This window comes from Nesoenas mayeri (genome assembly GCF_963082525.1).
Source record: "Nesoenas mayeri genome assembly, chromosome: 2".
In the NCBI taxonomy this organism is placed as follows: Eukaryota; Metazoa; Chordata; class Aves; order Columbiformes; family Columbidae; genus Nesoenas; species Nesoenas mayeri.
The window spans coordinates 77,148,510-77,173,431 of record NC_137543.1 but is presented as its reverse complement, the minus strand read 5'-3'; the positions used below and the strand labels follow the sequence as shown (position 1 = coordinate 77,173,431).

Below are 24,922 nucleotides of genomic sequence, written 5' to 3'. Positions count from 1 at the left end.
AAAGACCACTTACACTCTTAATAGTCTTAAAACATTATTATTTAGAATATTCACAGTAAAAAAAACCCACACTTCCATTCACTAATTTCTCCCAATATAGAGTCCAATGCTGTTACTAAATAATATTTATCAGAATATTTCAATCAGTTTTTTCTTGCTAATAAATTGTCTTTAAATCGCTCATAAATTCTGGAAACATGGTTAGCTAGAAAATGGTACACCTTATTATGCCTTTTCACTTTGCTTTAGATCTTTTAACTTTCACTTTTTTTTCTTTTCTGTCAGGGAATTAAATCTTAAACTGATCATATTGCCTTCAAAAGCATTTCTGAGTGCATACCTCCATTGTTTCACAATCTAATTTGTGCACTATGCTTTTATGACATTTATCTCTTCTGATGATACAGTGCACATCATTTTTTTGGGGCACAGTCTTTACACTTATTAAGAGTGTATATTAATGCATGTGAGTGCAATGCTGTGTCCCCACAATCTGTGCTTTCTGTAGCACTCTGGTATTTTACACTCTGAGATCCCTCTGGGGTCATTTAACCGTGGTTATTCTTGATTTCATTGTCAGAATACCTTGCCTGAATTATAATAATGATTTACTATGCACCTGGCATATATTTTACTTGATGTAAGATTAGGAAAATATTACAATTGTTAAATAAATGAATTAATGACAAACCCCACTGGGATAACATTCAGTTATAAGCAGAAATTGAAGAGTTGGGGTGTTAACTGAAGACTGCACAGCAAACTAGTGACAGATTGCAAGGGCCACTGCTTGTATTTTACTCCTCTGCTCTGCTAAGGATCTTGATTAATGCTTTGGGTTTATTGCATTCACATTTCAAAACTGTTTCTTTTGAAAAATAGCCTCAAGTGGAAATAAAGTATCAGCCCAATAAAGTGGCAATGTATCAGTCCTGTAGAGTGATATCATTTCAGAAATAAATAAACAAGAGTACATGATTTCATAAACATAATTGAATATCTAGTTGTGGTTGGTTTTTTTCTCTGAGTTAATGCTGGATAAGTAAAAATTAGACATTTTGCTTGCTGCTTTTCTGTTGTTTTCAGTCATTTTCTAATGTTACATCATTCTCATCTCACGAAGAGACTGAATCGACTAAATTTACAGTGACTGAAAACAGTATTATTTTGCAAAATAGTGGGTTTAATATTGAGAATATCTGTCTCTGTTTTTACCACACACACTGCTTTTCAACACTGCTTTCATGTTTCTCTTTCCCCTAGTTATTCCCTCTTCAGGGATTAGCCCAATGGACAAAGTTTGCACATTCTTCCCATAAATTCCTCTTTAAGATACATTTTTCTATGATGCTAGTAGATAATCAGCAACGATTATTTAGAACCAAAGCAAGCCAAAATCAGGCTTTTAATTATGAACAACATCTTTGGAATACTGAGCCTGACCCTTCTTTTGCTGCTGTTTAGGGGCCTGGCTCTTGTCTTCTTGTGGGCTAAAGGGAGTGAGCAAGGTCTTGAACAAAACCTGTCTGCATCTTCTATTTATCTGGGTTTTGCATTTGCTCCTAGAGCATCTGCCGTGCAGGAAATGAGAATAGTGGCTGAAGGTTTTACCTTTTTCAGCTTTGGGCAGCCAGAGTTTGCTCTGAATGGGTAACCACACAGAAGAGAATTTTAGGCGATAAATTCAATTAGCCAGAAAATTCAGATGTGAACATCTGTTGATAATGTTTTTCATGCAGTTAGGAGAGGAAAAAAAATCAGAATTATGTCTGCAAGATTGATGCCTTTGTACGACTTTCTGTGGCACGCAGCAGATGCAGTAAGAACGTTGCACTGTCGTGAATCTCTTTTCACTGGTCTGAGGGAAAAAACAGCCCAGTTGTATTAAAACATTTGTAAAAGCTTTGCATTTTGCATTTGAAAATATTAGGTGATAGGGAAGGAAAGGTAATACACACTGAAAGTCTCATTTGACGTACGTAATATGATGTTCCCACATTTTGAATGGGCAATAAATATATTTGCAGCTTTTTCAAGCAATATGATGTTTTAGTATATATACCATGGATTTCTTCCTATTCATAACTCTTCTGCCAATTGCTTCTCTGATTTATTAAGCTGACGTATGAATGCTGAGGATTACTTTCCTATTGTAGAGCATATCTTTTTATTACTGTTCTCGTCATCCAGCAAGCCACAGTAAGACTTTGCACGCTATACATAGAAATAAAATAACCTAGATTGATATCAATATCTGTAATTTGATGCTTTCTCAACATATCTGTAGAAAAGCTGGCAGAAAAATTATTTCAATAAGGTGAACCATAGTCCTGATAAAAAGGCCATTCCAATGAAACAGCCAAAGTAAAGACCGTAAGCTGGTCTCCAAAATGTGTTGAAAAATACAAAGCCACAGCTGTTACTAAGCTACCAAGAGTGGCTGCAGCAGAAGGCACAGGTTTGTAGAAGAAAAAGGACACCTAAGGCTCTAAAATCAAAATGCCTACCTGTATATCCAGAAAAATATTTGAAGTCACTTGCACCAGAATGTCCTTAATGTAATCTCAGAGTCAATTTATAGCAATGCTGCTGAAGTCAGTCCTGCTCTTCTAGGATTTACACTGGTATAATATCACATAAGGAGGAAAAGAAAAAAAAAAAAAATCATAAACCCAAGATATTAAAAACATGTCCATTTTGAAATTGCGAAGTTTTGTACCTTTTTTACTGATCATGGGCCAGATCCTTTCCTTCCTCTCATCCTGGAAAAGTACTACTTACTGATAAATGGCTGACATTTCTAAGGTTGGTGTCTTGTAGAGACCTTGGTTCAGGCAGATATAGAGATGCGTTACATCTGTGAGATATGGCTTGAAAGTTATCTGGAATATGACAAGGTTTATTAGTTTCACAAAGATATTGGATTTGTTCCTGCATGCTCATCTGTATAAAAAGTAAGGATTGTAACACCCACTGTAACCATCAGTTAACATATATAAAGAAATATTTCATGCAAAATGATAAATGACACAATAGGTCCGAATCAGCCCCTTATGCTTGAGCTGTTGCTGCTACAGCAGTTGCTGAAGAACAGGTGGGGATGTTGCCCACCAACACCAGCAGGACCACTGGATCTGGTTGGTGGCTTCACTGGACAGACTGTGGACACATGGTTAACCAAGGAGGGCCCCAAAGAAAGGGACACACTCTTTACTCCACACACAAAAGTATTATGGGTTTTGGGATGAGGTTTGTTTGGGGTTTGTGTTTTGTTGGGTTTTTTTTTTCTTCCAAAACTGCTATTTCACTATTCTCATGTCCAGGACCAAGTAAAAAATTGCTGCAACTCAAGTTCGCAGTGCAGTGGCACTATTTTTGATGGTATTTTGGTGACTTTTATTTTGCTTGATTCTCATTTCTATGTGTTTTTTCTGTATTCTGCTGGTTGAAAGAGTGAGGTCTTGAGTTATGTTGGACAGCTTTTGGAAAGTGTCATCTGAAGCTTCTTGGCAGTTCAGTAAGCAAATGGAAGGTTAAGAGTAAGGAAAGCAATAGAGAAGAAGACAGAGAACATTGCTGGGGCCTCCTGGACGTCTGTGTTACATGTGGCCTGGGTCAAGTGCAGGAGTATAGGATATAGGCTATGCTCAAAGAGTATAGGAGATTTAGAAAAAAATCAGACGAAAGTTGTGGATTTTAAAAGCAAAGAGAACCTGAGCTAGACAAAGGAGAAAAAAGAAGTTCAAACCAATACAAGTATATATATGTATACACACACACTTATTATAATACTTACATATATATACATACCTATATAATTTTGCATATTGAACTGTGAGCACTACAAAGTACATTAGATATGAGATAGGTTTACTTGTGGTGACTTCTGCTACATTTATAATACATTGAGGGGGAGATGGAGGAAAGATTCTGCACTGCAGCTTTGCACCGCAACTCTTAAATTACAGCTCATAGCCATAGCTGTGCCACAGTCTGCCTTTCTGACCTTAGGCAAATAATTTAATTTTACGTGCCTGAGTTTCTGTTAGCAAAATTTCCTGCCAAAGAGGCATGTTGTGAGGATGCATTCATTAGCTTTTGAGGCAGGAACTGGCCCTCCAAATACTTTTAAAACAGAACATTCTCATATGACTGAGAGATTCTTTGGAGGATAATACATTAGTTATAAGGAGAGAATACCTGTTGTTTAAAGAGAATGTTATGGGAGCAGAGGTCATCAGGGGGCAGTATGATGCTTGATGTAATAAATTGTAAATGTGTTTTTAATCTGAGAAGGGGTGTGTTGTTTAGTCTGTGAGGCAAACTGCGATAGCTACTGCAAGCATCAAAGAAAGGATCTTTTTGAATTTCCAGTTAGAGCTGAAAATCAGATAGAGTTGTTCTGTTGTTTGGACTTAACTGACTGAAAGAATAAAAAAAAAGGAATTTTCTGTGGTCTTATTGGTGGCCACCTTGTTTCAAGACTGTATTTGTGTTCACATCAAGTAAATCCCATTAATAACATGCTTAACTGAATACAGTTGACTTCAGCTTCAGAAATTTTCCTAAATTATTAAGTCTTCTGTTAGAATATTTGAAGTACTAACTGCATTCATCAAAAAAAAAGTTACTTTTTCTTTACATGAAAAAATGTTGAATTTTCTGCATCTTATTTAACTTCACTAGGACTCTGGTTATAGGAATACCAGGATGTTCTTAGGCAAAGTATATATGTTGATTTTTCTTCGCCAATAATAAATGTAATACTTCATTCTCAAATAGATGTTTAATTCTTTTTAAATACCTGAAAGTAAATGATCCAAACACTTGACGTTGATTGTCACTTTTCATTTATCTTCAGACAGTACTAGATCGGTGCTTGAGTAATGCACAATGTCTTTGCATCCTAAATTAATATTACCACTGCATCATTTATAAAATGAACACTGCTGAGCCTTCTTTAGTATTTCACCTTTTTTGACTGTTTTGAAAAGCAAAACCTCCAAATTAAAATCAAGTAATTATAATACCTTAGAAGGTCTTTGGCTTGTGGCTATTTTTTCCTAGTTTGTGTGTGTTCCTCAGTGTTAGTTTATACCCCCAGTGATTCAAAACCTGAGAAGCTTTGTTAATGCAGGTCAATTCCAATCTGTTCACTTGGGGAGATATTGCTTTTAATAATGGGATTGAAAATTGCTTTTCTGATACCTTCACAGGCAGGCAAGCACGTTAGGTCAGCGCTACACCTGTGGTTAGGAGTGTTATTTGGATGATCCCACTAATGCTTTATGTTTAGATTCAGAATAGAATGTTTGTGTTGGCCTACAAATTTAACGGTTTTTTATGAGTATTAGGGTAAACTGCTTTACTTGTGTAGGTAACTTATGCCTAGCCAAAGATTTTTTTAGTAAAAAATAAAATCATGCTAAAACCTTGATTTATAATAGGCATATCCTTCCTACCAAGCGTGAAAAACAAAATGTATCACAGTGCAGAATACATTAAGGCTTACTGACTGAGAAAGCAGCACATTTATTCATACCTTTTCAGGGCAATTTTAGAACATGATTTTGAGTCTCCTCCTGTTCAGAACTTGGATTCCAAGTCTCTTTTAACCCCACACATTGATCGCAGGATCTAAAGAAGTCACTTGATAACAGAAATAGAATATCCACTCCCAGAAGAAAACCTGAGCATTGACTTCATGCTGTGTGTCCTCATGTGTTGCATGAGGACCTACCCGATTTCTGTGGACACAGAGCAAAGATCCCTTTCCTCCTCACACATGGCAGTTGAGCACACAGGGAACAATTCTTATTTAACTTGAAGCAGAACATTGTATACATACCAGTGGTTGAATTTATTTAAATTATGCCTGTTCACAGCTTCATGTTGCCTTTGTGTCTGATCTAACAAGTTGTTAATGATAGTTCTACAAAACCATCCTTAAATGGGACCTAGATCCAAACTCTGATTTAGATTCCTTAAACAAATTAGACTTTGGAGTTAATGCAGCAATTTGCATAACATTCCACTTCATTTTAAACTAAAATTGCTCAGTACTTTTTTAAACTTGTAGCAAATTACTTTGCTAATGAGACTAAATTACCCTATGATGTTACAGGTAAATTTGTCTGTAATAAATCTCATGTGTGTTCACAATGTACGGATTTTGTATTGTCTACCTGCCATTCCACAGGCACATCAGAACAAAAGAGTGGAGAGGAATTGAAGTTTGAACCAGTACATTTCTCTTGAGAGATATATTATGCTAAATATTATTCCCATATTTTGTTTTGATGGAGATTTATTTTCTTCTGTTCAAGAAGGAATTCCCTTTAGGAATCAGCCTTCTGAAACTAACTGGTAAGGTTCACCTTCCAAACCATTCTCCAAAAAATACATGGGATTTTTTTTTCCTCTTAGATGAAAATCATTTTAGTGATGTAAACAAGGCAAAGGTAATGAACAGCAAGGTCTCATGGAGAGGATTTGGAATTGCAGGAAAAAAATCTAGCAGTGTAATAATTTTATGAATACTCTAAGGGGTCAGTGCAGTCAAGTTGCTGTGGGGGCAGCAGCCTCATGGACTTCCCAGGAGTGCCCTGGGCTGTGTGGGCACATCGGTCTGCTCTGACGTGGGGCCTGAGAGGAGCAGGGTGGCCGTGGTCAGTGTCTCAGAAACACCACACTGCCCGCCACTGCTTAAAAAGCCTTTTGCCATTTGGTTCTGCTCACTTGTAGTTTCTCCTTCCCATGCCCATGCAATAGAATTGCTCAGAATCCATTTGCATGTGAAGTAATAAGCACTCACTCTGCTAGTTAGAAAACCAGCATTAAGAACATTAAAACCAATTATTACTAAAAATTTCCAGATTCAGTCTTAAATTGAATTGTCCTTTCCATTTGGAGTTCATTGGATATGAACTGTCACCTGTGCTAACAGTTATTTTTCAGTTCTGTTCCAGATGTAACAGAGTGGCATTAAGAATAATTCCATGTGTTTAAACACTTGTATTTTGATATATCGAAACATGCTTTCTTCATCATGGAAATGTCAAGGAATGAGTGGTGTGTTATGACAATTAAGCTGACAATTATTATCTATGATGCCTAAAAAGGCTTGATTGTTGTTAGATTTCCTTCACCTCCTTTGGAGGAAGAGTTGTTCAAAAGTAATTATTAAAAAAATGCACAAAGTGAGCATTTAGCCATTAATTAATCTTCATATTAGGGCTGGGGAGCTGTTAATGGTGGCACATTTAATGTCTTACTGGGAAGAGGGGATTGTATTATTTTGAAAACACCCTTTATCACTTTGTCAGTCTCTTAACAATTTTTGTCACCTGTTCTTAAACCTCTTCTGTTTCCATTATATTTTATTTTATAAGGCAGGGTAGTCAAAGTTAAAGGCAGATGAGGATGTTTCAGTTATACCTGTTGGCAAAATCTGAACAATATCTCAGATACCCACTTGCTGAGTATAAATAGAAGAGGAAGGGTGTTTTGGTTTTTATCACAGCAATATTTTTAGGCTGTGTTGGAATACTTCATTATCTAACAATCTTGGCCTAAACTGTTTAAAACTTGAAGCTTCATTTTTCTTCCTTTTTGTATAGCTAGCTCTGATTTTTACAGCCTTCCAAGGGATGGAAGAGGCAATTTTCATTATGCAGCAATTGAAAGAGGATTTTGGTTCTGTTCTTTGCTGCTGGGAGGAACAGAATCATTTTTATTTCAAAATAGAGTACAAAGCAGTAGTAACAGTCAAAACAGCTAGCATCTATTTGCTTTGACTTTGCTTCTGCTTTTGCAAAACCGTAAGCAACTGCCAGATTCCAGGGACAGTTTTCTGATACCTTCATGCAAAGAAAGATCACTCACCTATACTTTTTTCTTTTTTACATTTGAGAAGTTATCTCTCCTTTTGAATGTGGCAAAATAATACTTTTGGTTTTAAGTCAAAGCATGAATTCTGCTCAGTCCGACAGTTCTAGTTATCCTCACTTTTTCAACAAAGCTTCCCTATCCCTAGGGAAGCAAGCCAGTTGAGTTTTCACATCCAGTTGTTAGATTTTAAACAGAAAGCCTGGAGTAACAGTGTGGCTTCTGTGCTGAATCAGTGACAGGTAGCATGTTTTGCCAATTAAGGTCATGGACTGTAATGCTCTTACTGCTTATGTCTGACAATAATTCAGTTTCAAGCTGTGTTACAATTTGTGCAAGCTTTGGCATGCGTTTGTCATGAAAAAAAAAAAAGGTAATTTAAGAAGGCTGCAATATTTTATACAATGCTTACACTTTAATGTTTTTTGTTTGTTCGTTTGTTTGGTTTTTTCCCCAAGAAGTCCCATGTTCATAAATTGTCCTTCTGTCAGTTCATTTTAGAGCACAGAAAGTATCCTTTGACCAGAATAGTCTCAGAGTAAAGGTTATCTTTAACCAGTGTAATACAAAGCAGAGAGAAGATACCAAAACTGTAGATCCAGCCAACTTTCCCAAAGGGAGCTAAATATTCCTTGGGGGAGGTCTCTGGATTTTTTTTTTTAACGGAGCTCTGTATTTGATCCACTGACTCCACCATATCCTTTGTGTAAAAGTACTGCTTGAATGCTACATGAATCACCACCTCCCATCCATGGGAGTAGTGCTAATAGTCTTCAGAGTGACTGGGGCCAAATTCTAACTGCTGCATGGAAATGGAGCAGGACATATTCTGGTGTTGCATCAGAAGGTGGGCACTTCTTTAGACTAGTTTAACAAGCCACCTGCTGATTTCTTTTTTTCTGTGTCCTCCAGTAAACATGGTATAAGGCTGAACACGTAACCCAGTTAAAATTTTGAGCATAGTGTAGTATATACTAAAATATATTACACATATACAAAATCAATACACTAAATGAATGAGAAATTAATCAGATACAGATCACCTTAGAAATAAAAGCATCCCTATTCATTTTGTGGGGTGTATCCGTTAAAGAAGCCTAGGTCACACAACAGATGAACACAAACAATAATATATGGTACTTACTCTCCAGCTAATCAGGCTCAAAGCTTGCCGGCAGGTCTCATCTCACACACACACAGACACAAAGAAGTCTCCCTGGTAGTTGGCTCAGACCTTTGGTCTGCCCAGTAGCAGATCCTCAGACCCTAGTCTCAGCAGTATCTATCCCCTAGAGCTACAGTGTCTCTGATACCTCTTTCCCAGATCTCCTGTCCTGCTCATCAGCTGCTCTAACTGAAGAGTAAACTTCATTAAATGACTTGGTGAACTCATTTGTGCAGTAGAGTTGAAGGTAATTCTTTTGACTTCAGAAGTGGCAACTCTGGGAGAACTCTGTGCAAGAACAGATTTGGTCTCCTTTATCATCTGATAACTTGGTACTATCCTGATCATTTGGTTGTGGCAGGCAAGCAGACACTAGTGTATTCTATTTCCTTTTTCTCCTGGATGTAGAATCACAGCAGGTACTGATGTGTCAATAAATATTACATTAAGAAATGTTCTCTTCATATAAAATCAGGAGAGAGACGGAAGTATCTATCGAAAGTCCTTTGGGGGGCTGGGATTTGTTGCCCCATTGGTGAAAATTGCTGTTTATTCACCCATCACAATGTTCATGGCAAAGACATTTTTGCACTAGTGCTGCTGTTGATCTCACTGGAGCAGTGACAACTTAGCGCAGCTGAGATCTGCCCCAGGAGACTCACTGGGTCAAAATTGTCCTCCAGGCTGTGGATCTAACTCCATAAAGGACTTGAACAAAGAATTTTATTTCCTTTGCCTCGGTTTCCTTGAATGTAAATAGATTCTGGTAATATCCATCACAATCTCACAATTTGTCAGGCACACTTAAACCTGGTGGAGAATATAGTATTAAACAGCTATATAGATATGTGATGGAAACACAAAGATGAGGTGAGATTTCTGGTGAAAAAAACAAACAAAAAAAACAAAGTAAGAATGTAACCCAGATAAGGCACAGCATCACAAACTGAGCTCCCAGTTGTGAAGAATCAGCTTCATCTCTCCTTTCCTGACACAGCCACTTTGCCAAGTATCTAAGCCTGGAAATTCAAAGAAAGTTTGCAAAATAAGTCTTATATTTCCCAGGTAAGAATAGGTTCTTTATTCAGTAGAATTTAAGAAATTTTGTCAAGTTAGATAAAGTGTTACGTAACTTTTGTTTCATTTCTGTTGTATTATAAATACTTTTTTTTTTTTTTTCCTGACAGAAATACATTTTAGATGAATATTTAATGTCTTTGCTTTTAAGAAAGTGTCTTTGAATCACTTCAGTCAGCTGCTTACTTTAGGTTCCTGGGAGGGGAGGAACTGCATGAGCTGAATACTGGTGTGCTGTCAGATACCATAACTGAAAGGGGATGGTGCAGCTCAGAAATATCACCTGAATGTGGCAAACCCACACATTTTCCCTAAGAAATGAGCAGAAGACAGCAAAACCTGTTACCTGATAGTGTCCATGAGAGAAACAGCTGAAGAACATGAGATGCCACTTGTCTGTGTCCCACAAAGAGAGTGGGTAAAACAGCAGAGGCACAGCATCCCTCTGCACAGAGGCAGAGCCCTTTGAGTCCTCAGATGTATTTGTAGTGTTCAGAATTATTTTTGCTGCAAAGTTAATACTTCTTCTCATTAATAGTCCCTTTTTTTTTAGCAGTGAAGCAATTAAAATATTCATTCAGCATATTGTACTTTAAAAATATCAGCAGGCATGTTTCCATTCTGTCGTTCCCAATATTACTCATCACAGCCGTACAACTTGTGTGTTTTTTGTGTTCTTTCTTCTATCAGATCTTGTTTCTTGTCAGAGGTTGACGTGTGAAGTGCAGTAGTTGGTTGACCTTTTGTAGAACTGATGCAGAATTTTTTTTTTTCCTACTCTGTTTCAGTAAATGTCATCTACTTTGTCATGTAGGTGGCTCTTCAGGTAGTATGCTTGGTTTTGAAACCAAGGTATCATAGTAGGGGAGGCAAACATATTTTAACCTGAAGATTAAATGGTGATGGATTGCAAAAAAACAAGCAAACAAACAAACCTCATCCCCCACTCTTCCAGATAAATTGTTCCTGGCTTGAAAAGTAGCAAATTATTTCATTGCAAGTCACCCTGTTCACATGTATAAAGTTTTGACTGTTGAGATACATTGCAGTACCTTTTCTCTTTGATCTGTTTTTCTGGTTTCTAAACTGAAAGATGTCACGGTTTCTCTGAGCAGCAGTAGCATGGACTCTCAAAAAAGATTAATGAATTTTTCTGCCTGCAGTTGATGTATTTTACCAATGTCCATTCACATCTCTGCACTCTCCATGCAGTGCTGTCTGCAGTGGTCTACCAGGTGACGTGCATATTGCTCAGAACGTCAGACGCGATATACTGATATAATGACTAAGGGAAAATATGTTAGTTTACCTTTAAACACTATCATTTTGGCATGTAGCCCAAAGCTGTGTTTTAACTCTATAGACGTTGAAACATTTTAATTTAATACTGTAATGTCTCAGTATATACACTTTTTAACTACAAAACTCTATTACTGGGTCTTGCTGTTATTACAAAAACAGGAATTTGCCAGATAAGCTGGTAGAAGAAAGAGACAACTGTTATACCAGTGAGTAATTCTATATACCTCTATTTTAGAACCTCAAAGGCTGAATAATTTTTTAGGTTTTTTTTGCAGTGAATCATAGAATCATTTTGGTTGGAAAAGTCCTTTATGATCAAGTCCAACCGTAAACCTAACACTGCCAAATCCACCACTAAACCATGTCCTCAAGTGCCACATCTACACATCTTTTGAATACCTCTGGGAAGGGTGACTCCACCACTTCCCTGGGCAGCCTGTTCCAATGCCTGTCCCATGAATAATTTTTTCCTAATATCCAGTCTAAACCTTCCATGGTGCAGCTTGAGGCCATTTCCTCTTGTCCTATCACTTGCTACTTGGGAGAAGAGACCAACACCCTCCATGCCACAACCTCCTTACAGGTAGCTGTAGGCAGTGATAAAGTCTCCCCTCAGCCTCCTTTTCTCCAGGCTGAACAGCCTCAGTTCCCTCAGCTGCTCCTCATCAGACTTGTGCTCCAGACCCCTCACCAGCTTCTTCGCCCTCGTCTGAACTCTCTCCAGCACCTCAGTGTCTTTCCTGTAGTGAGGGGCCCAAATGAGATGAAGCCTCACCAACACTGAGTACAAGGGGACAATCACTTCTCTAGTCCTGCTGGCCACACTATTCCTGATACAAACCAGGATGCTGTTGGCCTTTTTGGCCACCTGGGCACACTGCTGGCTCATATCCAGCCAGCTGTCAATCAACACCCCAGATCCCTCTCTGCCAGGCAGCTTTCCAGCCACTCTTCCTTGAGCCTGTAGGGTGGCCTGGGGTTGTTGTGACCCAAGTGCAGGACCCGGCACTTGGCCTTGTTGAAGCTTCTGTTAGATTCATGAAACACCATACATCGGTTGTACATAAATATTTTGAAGCTAGTAGATAGACCATGAATTTCTAATAAATTTTAGTGTTTAAATATTGCCTACCCCCAAGCCTCCCTAGTGCAAAGAGCCCCAAGAACATGGGCCCATGCAAGAAAAACTTCACAAACATTTCAAAACTTTTTCATCATAAAGTTTGATTCTAAAATTAATGTTTCACCTTTTCCTGCAATTTTGAAAACACTTTGTAATTGTCTCTGTTTTACTGTCTTAGGCAAATATTACTGGACGTGGTAAAATGGCCAGCTAGGCTGCCTGGCTTGCTTTGCACCTTAGCCAACAACACGTGGAGAAACATTTTGACAGAAATGTCTGTATAACTTACTTGAAGCTAAAGCATTACACTCTTTAGTTATGAATCAGTCTAGTTTCTTAAAATTACATTGAAGACTGGTTACTGTTGGAGGAGCAAATAGTGCCAGAGAACAATAAAGATGGATTTGTTGCAAACAGATGTTACAATAAATTGTTCTTGGTATTCTTGACCATCTTGATCATTTGCCTTAAACATTTTTATGCTTTTTCCGGAATTATATTTTATATAAGATATTGCCTTAGAAATTTGTTTTCTAGGCCAACTTAGGAATGAATAAGACTTCCTGCGTCACCTGAGGGTCTCCCTCAGTCATAATAGAACAAGCTTTCCAAGGTTTATCCATCATCTTTGTCTTCATGTTTGTGCAGACTTCTTCCTTTTCCTTTCATTGTTGCTTTTCCCAATTTTATTGATATAACATCCTTAGAGAGACTACAGTAGGTGCTCACATTCAAAAAAAAATTGAATGTAAAAGGAGGTACTTCTAAAAACTTTGTGACATTAAGCGCCTTTTTCTTTTTTTTTGTTTGCCATAGTCTTGTGTTTGTTTCTATAGCTTGTGATGTGTCACAGTCCAAAGCAGATGATGTTTCTCCAGCACAAGAGAAACCCTTGCCAAGGGAAACCTTGCTGAACCTTGTAGAAATATTGATGAGGCAACACTCTTGACTAACTTTTGGTTGCTTTTACAGAAGTTCAGGCTTGTCATTGTACATTTGTGTTGCCACTGAAAAAAATAATGCAAGGAATCAAAAGCAGCGTAACGTAGCAGCTTTGTGGGTCCACCAGCAAACCTTTGCTTGAGCATACCCTGCATAAGCCACAGCTTAATTAAATTGTGTAGCATATGTGATACTGGTGTTCATTCCCTAATATTGTGATTATCACTTTGCCCTGTTTCAGATAAGAAGACAAGGTGGAATACAGTTACTGGTGGACCTATTGGACCATCGGATGACAGAAGTCCACCGTAGTGCCTGTGGAGCTTTGAGAAACTTGGTATATGGGAAGGCAAATGATGACAACAAAATTGCTCTGAAAAACTGTGGTGGGATCCCAGCATTAGTACGGTTACTCCGCAAGACTACAGATTTGGAAATCAGAGAACTGGTCACAGGTTTGAATCTTCCAGTATTTTTTGTTCAAATGTTATATATGCCCTGCAAGCACAGTTCTGTGCTGCATGCCATTTGCTCCATCAGTAACTATTTTATTACCATCTTCTTTGCTGTAACAAAACACTTGGGATATATGCAATATATGAATAGCCTTATTCAGTATCATACAGACATTTTACAGATGTAGACATGGTTTAAGCTTGTGGTTGCTGGTCACTTTGTTCTTGGTTAGCTGTGAATGCTCTTGCAGAAGATGTGCTCCACGTACAGATATGTCTGGTGTAGGGCTGCATATGCAGAATTTGAATTTTACTGAATTTTCTTAGACGCTGTTATGAATTTCTTTCGTATCCTATATAGTGGCAAGGAGGATTTGCTCCTTTTTTTTCTTTACCATTCTTGTGGTTCTGATAGGAAAATAAAAAAGCATGTTGAAGAGATGGACAGTGTCATTTTCTGAAGCATTTTTTTCTGAAATTTGGTAGCATGCTATGTGATGTATGTTAGACACAACCTGCAGATAATGGTAGAGTCTGTTTGTTTTCTTGATATAGTGGAATCTGATCTTTTAAAGGTATTTTTGGACATTTTCCCATATGAAATTTAAGACTGCTTTTTGGTTTTTTTTTTTAGTTTTGTTGTTGTTGGTTTGTTTGGGTTTTGTTGTTGTTGCTGTTTTGTTTGTTTATTTGTTTTCAGAAATACAGAAATGTCAAACAGCACTGATCTTAAATGTTTAGGGATTTTTTTTCCACTTGAACCTAAGCTATCCTATTTAAAATGCAAAACATAAGCTAGATGTTGGGGTTTTTTATTTTTCATTCTGTTTGATTGCTGACATCACTGTGGTGATTGATTTAATGCAACAAATATAAAATCTTAAGATCTTTTCACTACCCTATTTTACAGTGTCCATATTTCCATTATGATTTTCCTACTAAAATACATAATAAAAGTTCTAATTTCTGTCATAGAAACAACAGAGTAGACACAATGATCTATGCTTTTGCAGAAATCATTTACCTTTGTGGGTCAGGCCTCATTTAGGATACTATTGATAAGATTATCATCCTTTGGTTGACTCCAGCTTCCTTCCTTCCTTCCTGCCTTCCTGCCTTCCCTCCTGCCTTCCTTCCTTTCTTTCTGCTTCCCTCCCTCCTTCCCTCCCTCCCTCCCTTCCCCTCTCCCTTCCCTCCTCCCTTTCCTCCTCCCTTCCCTCTTCCCTTCCCTCTTCCCTTCCCTCCTTCCTTCCCTCCTTCCTTCCCTCCTTCCTTTTATTAACTATAGATTCTTATCATATAGGTTTTTTTGTTCCATAGTTACACCACCTATCACCTCGTCCTTGTTAGGCAGGATTAATGGGGCAGAGATATTGTGTTACAGGAGCTCGCATGGTGCCTCCTGCAGAGTGACAGAGTTACTGACAGATCTAATAAAGTGTAACCACCGCTTTGGATTCAACATACTTGTTTGTGTCTTGGTTATGTTGTCTGTACCCTGGCTCCAGGGAACATTCTGCCTATTGATTCTGAGTAGTAAGTGGCAAACTGCTAATGAAGATCAGCAGTACAGCTCAGCAGTCACAGTGGCGCTTCCCATGCTGCCTGTAGATGGAACACATAATGTCATTAGGTCATTTAAAGAAAAGATACTAGGCTACAGTTTCTATCTCTTCCATTGCACAGTATGTTGTTAAATTTTTTTGAATTCCCACAGAAAGAAAGGAAGTGTGTGCAAGCATGCCCTCAAACTGTTACTGCTAAGAGTAGGTACTGACCATCAGTGGGAGGCAAAGTCAAGATTTCAAGATTTTATTCCTGGGCCTGTTTTTGATTTTTGTTGTGGTTGTTGTTTTTAATAGCCAGTGCATCCCAGAAGGCCAGTGCTTTCCCTGGCCAGGTTTTGTACCTTTCCGAATGCAGTCCACTAGCCCTTGCTTTGAAAATGCAAACCTGGTAGTGGTAGTATTCTGCAAAGCTCCTTTCCAAAGCAATGCTCGTAGCTGCACCTCTCATCTTGCATCTCTCAGAAAACAGGCTGGAATTGTGCATCTGAATCAGTTCTCTTTTTCTTATTTGTAAAGTGCTGTAGTGTGACAGCTGCCCCAGTTAAATTTCTTCCCTCTGTCCTTTCTGGAGAAGGAAAGATAGCTCCTACAGCAGCTGCCTCAAGAATGGAAAAAATTGTCTTAGTGGTGGGCACAAGCAAAAATAACAGGTTCTTTCTCCTTCCCATCAGCCTTCCGGAGTTGGGGTGGCAAGAAGATAATGATTTCAGCAGTGCCACGACAGCCTGAAGGAAGTACAGAGAAAATAATAGCAAATGTGAGCTTTAGGAGCAAACATACCTTGAGCATTTCCATCTCATGTTCATTGTGCATCCTGTCTACGCAAAAGCTGTTCTTGTTTGTTGCTTTTAGAGAGGGCACAAAGTTCTCACCTTAGGAATTTGTATAGGCTCTGTCATCACTGCCCCTAAATACTCCTCCAGCATTTGTCCTCAGAGCGCTTCTCTTAGGTGGGGACATGTCATTATCTCAGTTATACGGATGGGGAGCTGAGCCTGTCGACTCTAAATGGCCTGCCCAGAAATCTGGCCAAGGCCAAGGTGTGAATCACGCTGGGTAGGCATTTAGCTGTGAGGGAAGAAATACAGGCAGGAGAGCTTTTCAGCAGCTCAGTTTGTCAGAATAGCAGCAAAGCATTCATTGCCTGCCCCAAGTACCATGAAGTACGTACACACAAGCATAGAAGTCATGATGTTAGTTCCTTCTGCAAACGTGCACATTTTCTTCCTTCTTGTTGCTTCTCTCTAAGGAGATTATAATTTCAATTTCCAGCTATCTCAAGACTGGTTTTGGTAGGATATTTAAACCTGCAGGCCAGCTTTCTGTCTGGGTAGCTCTTTGCTTGTCAGGATTGCCTTCAGCGCTGTTTGTGGCTTTTCCTCTTTTCCAGAGATTTCTTTCTGCCATAATCTCTCCAAAACTGAGTTTTTCACTTATTTTTTTTTTAATCTTGTCTTTCTCTTATTTGGTAGCAGAGGATTCAGGCTAATATTGGAAAACTTTACCATGCTCAAATGTTTGGACGGGGCAAACTGAACCTTATTGCAAAGTATTACAGCTTCAAGGCTGGTTTTGGTGCAGGCTCCCATGTAGAAGCCGAGAGGAAAGTTTGCTTCCTGCCTGTTGTAAAATTAAATTTTGTTAATGCCCAGGAAATACCACCTGAAATATTGAAAGATTACTCTTCAAGAAACACTTCTGCAATAACTTTTTTACAAGAAGAACCTGTACAAACTGAATACATGCGTTTACGTGGAAGTTAAAAACTCTGACAGAAATAGAGATTTCAGCATGACTTACAGCCTCTTGTAATTTCCACAGAGTCAAGGAGAAGCCAAAGTACAGTATCTAGTTTTAGGTAGGTCTGTAAACAAAGAAGTCAGTATAAGTTGGATGCACCATACTTAATTTAGCCATCTTTTCACTCCAACACTGTGCTACTAGTTTCCACAGTAGCTTCTGTTAATAGGAAAAAAATAAAACCCTTCTATTTTAAAATAATTAAATGTTAACACTTTCCTAATAAATATAAATAGACAAGAACACAGTATGAAATTTGCACAGATCCTGCAGATGGCAGAAAAAAATGTTTTTGCTTGTTAATGATGACAAATAGCTGATTTGTGATTCCCTTGCCTTTCCTGAGTTAAAGTTAATGATGAACCCTTCCACAAAATTCAATTTTAGCATTCTTTCTATTTATTTTACTATCAGGAAAAAAAAAAAGTGACATGAAAAATGCGAAGAATTAGCAGGAATAACACAGGAATCCCATTGATGCCTTCTGCAGGTGAGGTCAAGCAGCTGTTTCTAGATTCAGCCTATGCTGCCTCCTTATTCCATCAGCTCCATCTGATAACTGGATACCTGTCTCAGACAAAATGATTTAGACTGCTGTTCTTCTCATTTTGACAAACAAAATCCATCACAACTAGAAACACAGATTCTGCCCATGAACAGTAAACTAGCTGAATTAGAAACAACACTGTTTAAAGAGGCCTCTTAAATGACTGTGTTGCCCATTTTCAAACTGGATATACAGTATGTGATTGAAAGGTAAAAGTGGATGATCCACTTTTAGAAAGCACGTGATGATAAAGAAATATAGCTAGAAATAATGAGAGAGGAAATTGGTGTTTTGTTTTGTTTAGTTTTCTTTGCTGGCAGCCAGCCTGTTGTTTCTTTTGGTTGACATTAAAGTGTCAGAGATTTCATTATTGTCTACTGAAAATATATAAATTATGAAAAAGATCGTATTTACCAACAAAAAAGACAACCACACACAAACACTATACATTTATACTATATGTAGATAGATAGACGCAGAGTCTGTATATTTCATTCACATTTTTATTCACTGAATCAAAAAGCATATACTCTCTTCCTGAAAAAATTCTAAGATGTTTTGTACATGATGTTCCTTCCGAAGAAGCACTGGTTGTCCAAATCTATTTGGCCCATGGTCAGGTTGGACAGGAAAAATTTTTCATTTACTTCCCAGCTTTTGGATTCCAGTATTCATTAGTGTTGTCTTTAATTTCAGCCATAGCCAGTTTGTGTCTTGGCTTGGTTGGTCCTTTGTTGTCACTCTATGTTATGCAACATTATTAAGTAGATTTTTTACACTTCTATTCCATTTTTAGTAAATGCCACATGTTTATAATGAGGTATTTATAACCTTATTGATAGTCTGTCAGTGTTACTGAAAGCAATTATATGTTGCCCTCCTTATATCTGTCTGGTTTGAGGTAAATGCTGCAGTTTAAACCTTCTTTTGATTGCAAACTGCTTATTAGTATGTGCATAAATTGTTGGCAGGGTGGGCAAGACACTCCAGAAGGTCCCTTTGAGTCTTTGCTAATCAGTGTAATTGCAAGGCAGTGAGCCTGCAGTGATTGTTTAAAACAGGTTTAAGGGAGTAAGTATTCTATTTAAATGGACCTTTTGGCTTACTTCAGTGGAAGGTTTTATTTTAGGTAACTCTGTCCCATTCTTTAGAATTTTTAAGTTCCTAGTCCAATGGCAATTCTTTTGTTGAGGGTTCCCAAAGTCAAAATCACACACCTGTAGCTGTTTCCTATTTGCGATATTATTTCTAATTGGTCTTTGTAAGGTATTACATTTGTGATTTTTTTTGTATAGTAAATCATATCTAACAATATTATGGCAAAAGGATGACTTTTTGGTACTTAGGATCTTGAAGCAGTTTATTGATTTAAAAATTTTCTGTAAAAGTGCCCTTGACATTATCTTGGTTACTGGAGTGTGTAAACAAAATATGTGAAATTTTATTGTGATATAAACTTTTCCTTTAGAGGTGGCAACTATTTGTAACCCTATTGCTCTTTGGAAATTTGATCTAAAAATGAGTAAAGGCTGTTTTATTCCACTCTGAGATGACTTTCCCACTGACTTAAGTAAAGAAGAATCAAATTCTTCCAAGAGTTGCATTCTTAGAGTATTTAAGAATGATATCATTCTTAAAATCTCTATTATATCACTTTGAGGTTTTTTTCAGGTTTATGTTGGATATCGTGCCAGTGTTGATCATATTAAGTGTCCCATGTATTAATTATATTCAAGTGTTATAATAGAGCAATGCAAGAATAAGGAAGCCTGGCCAGTGAAAGGTCTTTTGATATTTGGTGTAAAAAGATAGGTAGGAAGACAAATGAATAAAGTGAATTGCTTTTGGAACCAAGGAGAGGATTTTGGCATTACATTAACTGAAAATTAGATTGTGAAGATATTATATGGTTTAGGTTTGCCTACCTATCCTGCATATCACAAATTTTTCAAGCAGACAGTATGAAGAGCTATCTTTGTGCTTAAACTGTCATGGTGGCGTAACCATGGTAATACTGTTGCTACAAAGTTGACGTAAATTTGATTCAAGATGTGCTTAGCTAAAAGAATAAGACTGCCAGATATCATTTGGGGCACATAACTCTCTGTAGTTAAAGAAAATGAAGAAATGAGATAAATGCAGAAAGTATACAAATGCCTCTTAAGATACAGCCCTGTGAATTAGCTTCTCATCCACCTCCAACATCCAATTGACTTTGTCCTGTTAAGTCAAGGAAATTAGGAAGGTTAAATATGGAGAGAGATAGCTGCTAGCACAAAACACAGCTTTCAGAAGTACTTGTGTTGATTTTTGGCAAGAAAAGACATTCATTCATTTCTTGCTTAATTTCTCCTCTGCAGACAAGCAAATTCCCTGTAATAATTTTAAACAAGTGCTTTGAGGAACTTACCAAGCACAGAGGCTGGTGAATTACTGACTTTAAGCTTAATTATTTTTTAAATTTAGATTTAGGCTACAATTCACAATTTTCAAATCTACTTGCGTAGGCACTAAGATTTGCTTTTATGTTTTAAATGCTTTTCATTCAAAAGGGACATCTGAAGGTTACTAGATCTAACAAATCTTTCCTACTTTTTTCTTTAAATAGATGTAATTTTAAGTGCAATATCCTACCACAATCAATTTTAAAAGTTGATTAAATCTTTTCTACTAATTTACTTCTAATTAGGTGTTTTAAGTAACAGTTGTTTTCAACATTAATAAAATTATTCATGTGCTGAAAAATTGTATCTGTTTATGCTGGATTGAAGCCAATGTCTGAAAGAGGAATTACATTTTAGAGTTTATTCAGTATTTCTTTCTTCAAGTACAAAAGCCTTTTCAATTCCCAAAGGTGACATAGTAGTTTGACTCCCTCCCGTTGCTTGAGGTACTTTTAACCAAGGTATTCTTCATTCTTCAACCTCTGCCCTGAGTTTTGTGAGCCAGTGACAATTTCATATAAAATGCCAAACTCCATCAAATCTCCTGCAAGTCCCAAGTTGCAGTAAAAATGTGCATTTCACGTCGCAGCTCAAACATTGCATCGAATAGTTTATGGTTTCTTGCTGTTACATTTAAAACCTTATTATGGGGGGAAAAAAAGGAAACCGAGGAATCACTGAATGCAGAAAAACTGTTTGTTACTGCTACCTCAATGAAGTTAAGTTTATGTTTATGCCATACCATTATGCAAAGCTAAGGAAAAGCAGAACAGATGAAACCACTTGGTCTGCAGAAGACGTTATTAGAGTTTATCAAGCTGAAGTTCCAAGTTCCCCAACTCAACTTGAAGCAGCTGAACTTCAGAGGTCACACCAAGGTGGTACAAACCCTCTGGCCTCTTCTTAACAAGGACAATGGCCTGGTTAGTGGGGTACAGGGCTACTCTGCTTTTTCACCCTGGTAATCAATTACTTTCAGGTTCTACAGAGAATCTTCAAAAATCGCTATTGCATCATCATACTTTTTAGAAAATATTTTAAATATCTATTTGTACTTCTCCAGACTAATCAACTAACATTCCACATTTGTTGGATGTACCATAACAAGGCACAGCCATGGAAAGAGGAACACTTGTAATTTATAGTACGATTCTACAGTCTGGCAAAGTTTAAATTTTAGCATCATCTACATAAAATGTTGTCATCATTTCTAGAATTGTGGAAGTAATTTCCGAACAAATTCAGAGTAGGGATTAATTGAGATTTTATAAAGTCTTCTTGTGAACCCACTGTGTCAGTTACTGACACACCCTATCTTCACAGCCATTTTCCTTTCAAACCAGCAAAGTAAACGACTGTACAACTTACACCCGTAAGTTACTGGGAAACTGGTTTCCAACTTAGAGGCTATAGCATCTTCAAGAAATTCTAGAGCCATTCAAAACACATCCTATTTATAGCTCATGTATAATGGCAAATCTAAAAGTAATTTAATAAATTGTGTAATTTTGCTTCAGAAATAATGCTGTCTTATCAGATAACACTTATGCAAACAATATTGACAGTTCAACTGAATCATTTTATACAAAATCTATTACAATTTACTGTCTAATTATGCAGCAATCTTTGCCCCTTTCTCAATATGTTGTCAGTATTTTGTCTCTGAAAATGGGAAAATCCACTGATAGGATTTGTTGTATTCATGAAGAGTTATTCTCAACTTTTTTGTGAATTGTCAGATTAACTACTTCACCCCCTGCTGCTCCCACTTAAATAAGGAGAGATTTTAAAATAGATGCTTTCTAAAATCTTCTGCCCTGCTCTCTTAGCAACAGGCTGAGGCACTGATTTATTGTGTAAGGTGTTACATTCAAGGTATTATTACAGGTAAAAGGAAACATACTGATAAAACAGTGATAGAAGACTTTCCTCAGGTTGGCAGTGCCTGTTTACCTGGATGTGAACAGGGAGGAGCCAGAAGTGCCAAGGGAAGCCAAGGTGCCAAGGTCTGGGCTGAGAGCAGCGTGAGGCCCCTGGCAGGGGGGTCCTTCTCTCCTCTCTCTTGGGGGTCTGCCAGGGGATGGGTTCATCAGTTTTCTCATCACAGCCTGTCTCCTTCTCAAGCAAATGCCCAACCACTTGTCATAAATTTACCACACTCAGCCCCAACTCAAAACCCAAGGTGGTGCCTTTCTGCTCTCCTTTTCTCTCTGGCACTGGGATCACTCCCATGTATAAACCACATCAACTTCCAAGTCTAAAAGAGAAACCACTATTTTTCCTGAGCACAATCAGTGAGATGCACATCTTCTTTGGAAAGTTCATTCAAGTTATTTTGATTTATGTGGTGATGAAACCGATTTCATAATTTGCTTTTTAATACACTAAATAAACGGATTGTTTTTTGTTTTTGTTTCATTATTTATTTATTTATTTATTTATTTATTTTCTTTTGTTTTGGTCAAATCGAAGCTTAGGCGGAAAATAGAGGAAATCTATTGTAACATATGGCTTGACAGCTGCATTGAACTTTTTCAGCAAGTAGTAATCCTCTGGAAAAATTCAGCTAAGCATACAGTTTTGATGCCCCTTCCTGAATGTTGGAGTGTTGAAACTCTTGCAGGTTTAAAACCACTCTGCAGTTTGAAATGTTCATCCTTTGCAAAACAGAAGAATTAAATTTTATCATTAAAATGCTTTTTGTTTAGAAATAGATCTGAATATTTCATTTTTTTGTTTACAAAGTGGAAGTTTGAGGATATGCTGAAACACTTTCATTTTGAGATGAAATGACTTTTTTCACTGTGGCCACCAATTTTTTTGTTTGTTTGTTTGTTTTTAGGTTCAGAGGCCATTCACATATGCATGCTTATTTGGTTTCCTTGTTTTCTGATCAAGTATTTAATTTGGAATGATATTGCTATTAGTCATATGCTAGGATGAAATTTTGTTTGAAAACAGTTGATGTATTTTTTTTTCCTGTGTTTCTCTCACTCTGAATTAATTGCTTTTGATTTGGCTTCTGTGTTTTATAGGACCAGTTCAATTTCGTCAGTTAGGAAAACAAGCAGGAACCACTGGTGTTTCCACAGTAATTTAAGTCAACTCTTCTTGTAATTCCTCTGCTGTCTAACATTGAAGCTAATAACTGACTAACATACATGTCTGACAGTTCTTTCCTTCCATAGTTAGATGTTATTTAAAAGTGTGCAGCAAAAAGAAAGCAGCAATGTTAGGTCAAAATTCAGTTCTGTGAGAATAATACAGACTTTTCCAGTTAATGAAATAGCATTTGGACAGAATGTGTTTGCAAGCAATATTAAAATCAGTTCCTCCTTTTTGTTTTAATATCCTAGATGTAATTTTGGAATGAAAAGAGCAGTAACAGAGAAAAAAAAGAGTTAGCTTTTCAGAGGAAATGCTTATGTTACTTATGTTATATGTAGTCATGTTCTTATATTTGGCCAAGATTAAGCTGTGTTCATTTGTGATTAAAAAAAAAAAAAAACAAAAACAAAAAACACCACTTTCTTCTTGGATGAAGTTTTTATTTTGTAAGGCTATGAGTGGGGAAGGGAATGAAAAAAAACTATCTGGCTGCAGCTTTGCTTGCTGCTCCATAAACTCCTGCTGGCTTATGACATTCACTGAAACCCAGTCTTGCTCAATTTGCACTTTTCATGGGTCATCTTGTAGGCAGATAGAAAACCACTTCTGTGCATATAAATAAGTGAATTACAGGGAAGTAAGTATACGTATTCATTCAGTAACCAGATACAAATTTTTATCAAGAATATTGGTGGAACTTCCTCCTCTGTTATGCCAATTTTGAACTTATTTTCATGGTGTGCTTTTCAGCAGCTGTCTTACGAGCTGTGAATTGTTCCAGTGCCAGAATTCAAATCAGCCACTTTTTGTTTCCTACAGAAAGTCTGTTACTGAGAGTAGTTCCTCACCTTGACGGCTGAGCTTGCTCTGAAGTCTTCTTGCACTTAGTGTTAAGAAATGTTGCTGTCGTTGGTATTCAGCATCTTTTAAGCATATCACTTTAGTTTTCCTGAAGTTGTGGGGTGGCTCCTTTGCTTCTTAAACACGAGTTGCATTTAAGCTGATGGATTATACATTTTTTAGCTGGATAAATGATTTAATCTTTGTCCCCATCCTGAAGTCAGCAGAAGTGATGAAGTATGTCATCAGCTGCCAGCTGTCCCCACTGCCAGGGAGCAGATCCAGCTCTGCAGAGCAGCATTGCCATTACAGGGGGCTCCATGTGTCAAAGCTGCCAGAAGAGCCAGCAAATGATTTTTCTAGCACTTGAGAGCTTGGGTTAGAAGATGCTGTTCCTAAGGATGCCAGGAAAAGATCCCTTGTGCTTGGCTTCTGTGCAGGGTGTTTAGCTCTCAGATTTCAATCTTAATTGTCTTGTTCATGAAGGAAACTCCCTGTAGTACCCATGTGCTTTCAGCCTATAAACAAAAGAGGCTGCTAACACTGTGTTCGCTCTTCCTGGGATGCAGGGTGTCCCAGCTTTATCATATGGCACTCTGCATCAGTCCATGACCAAACTGTTAAATTAAGATGGAAAAGAAAAACCTAGATGAATTAGAAGACT

The 24,922-nt window shown here is 37.5% G+C and overlaps 1 protein-coding gene across 1 annotated transcript in view; it reads left to right on the top strand.

Moving 5' to 3' along the window:
- The window catches only part of CTNND2 (catenin delta 2), a gene marked incomplete at both ends in the record, with an annotated part of 526,522 nt that overhangs the window by 360,581 nt on the left and 141,019 nt on the right, over positions 1-24,922 (top strand). Inside the window, one exon of the mRNA XM_080340633.1 lies at positions 13,738-13,951. Within this exon, the coding sequence (XP_080196759.1) occupies positions 13,738-13,951 (214 nt within the window). The remainder of the gene's footprint in view (positions 1-13,737; positions 13,952-24,922) is intronic.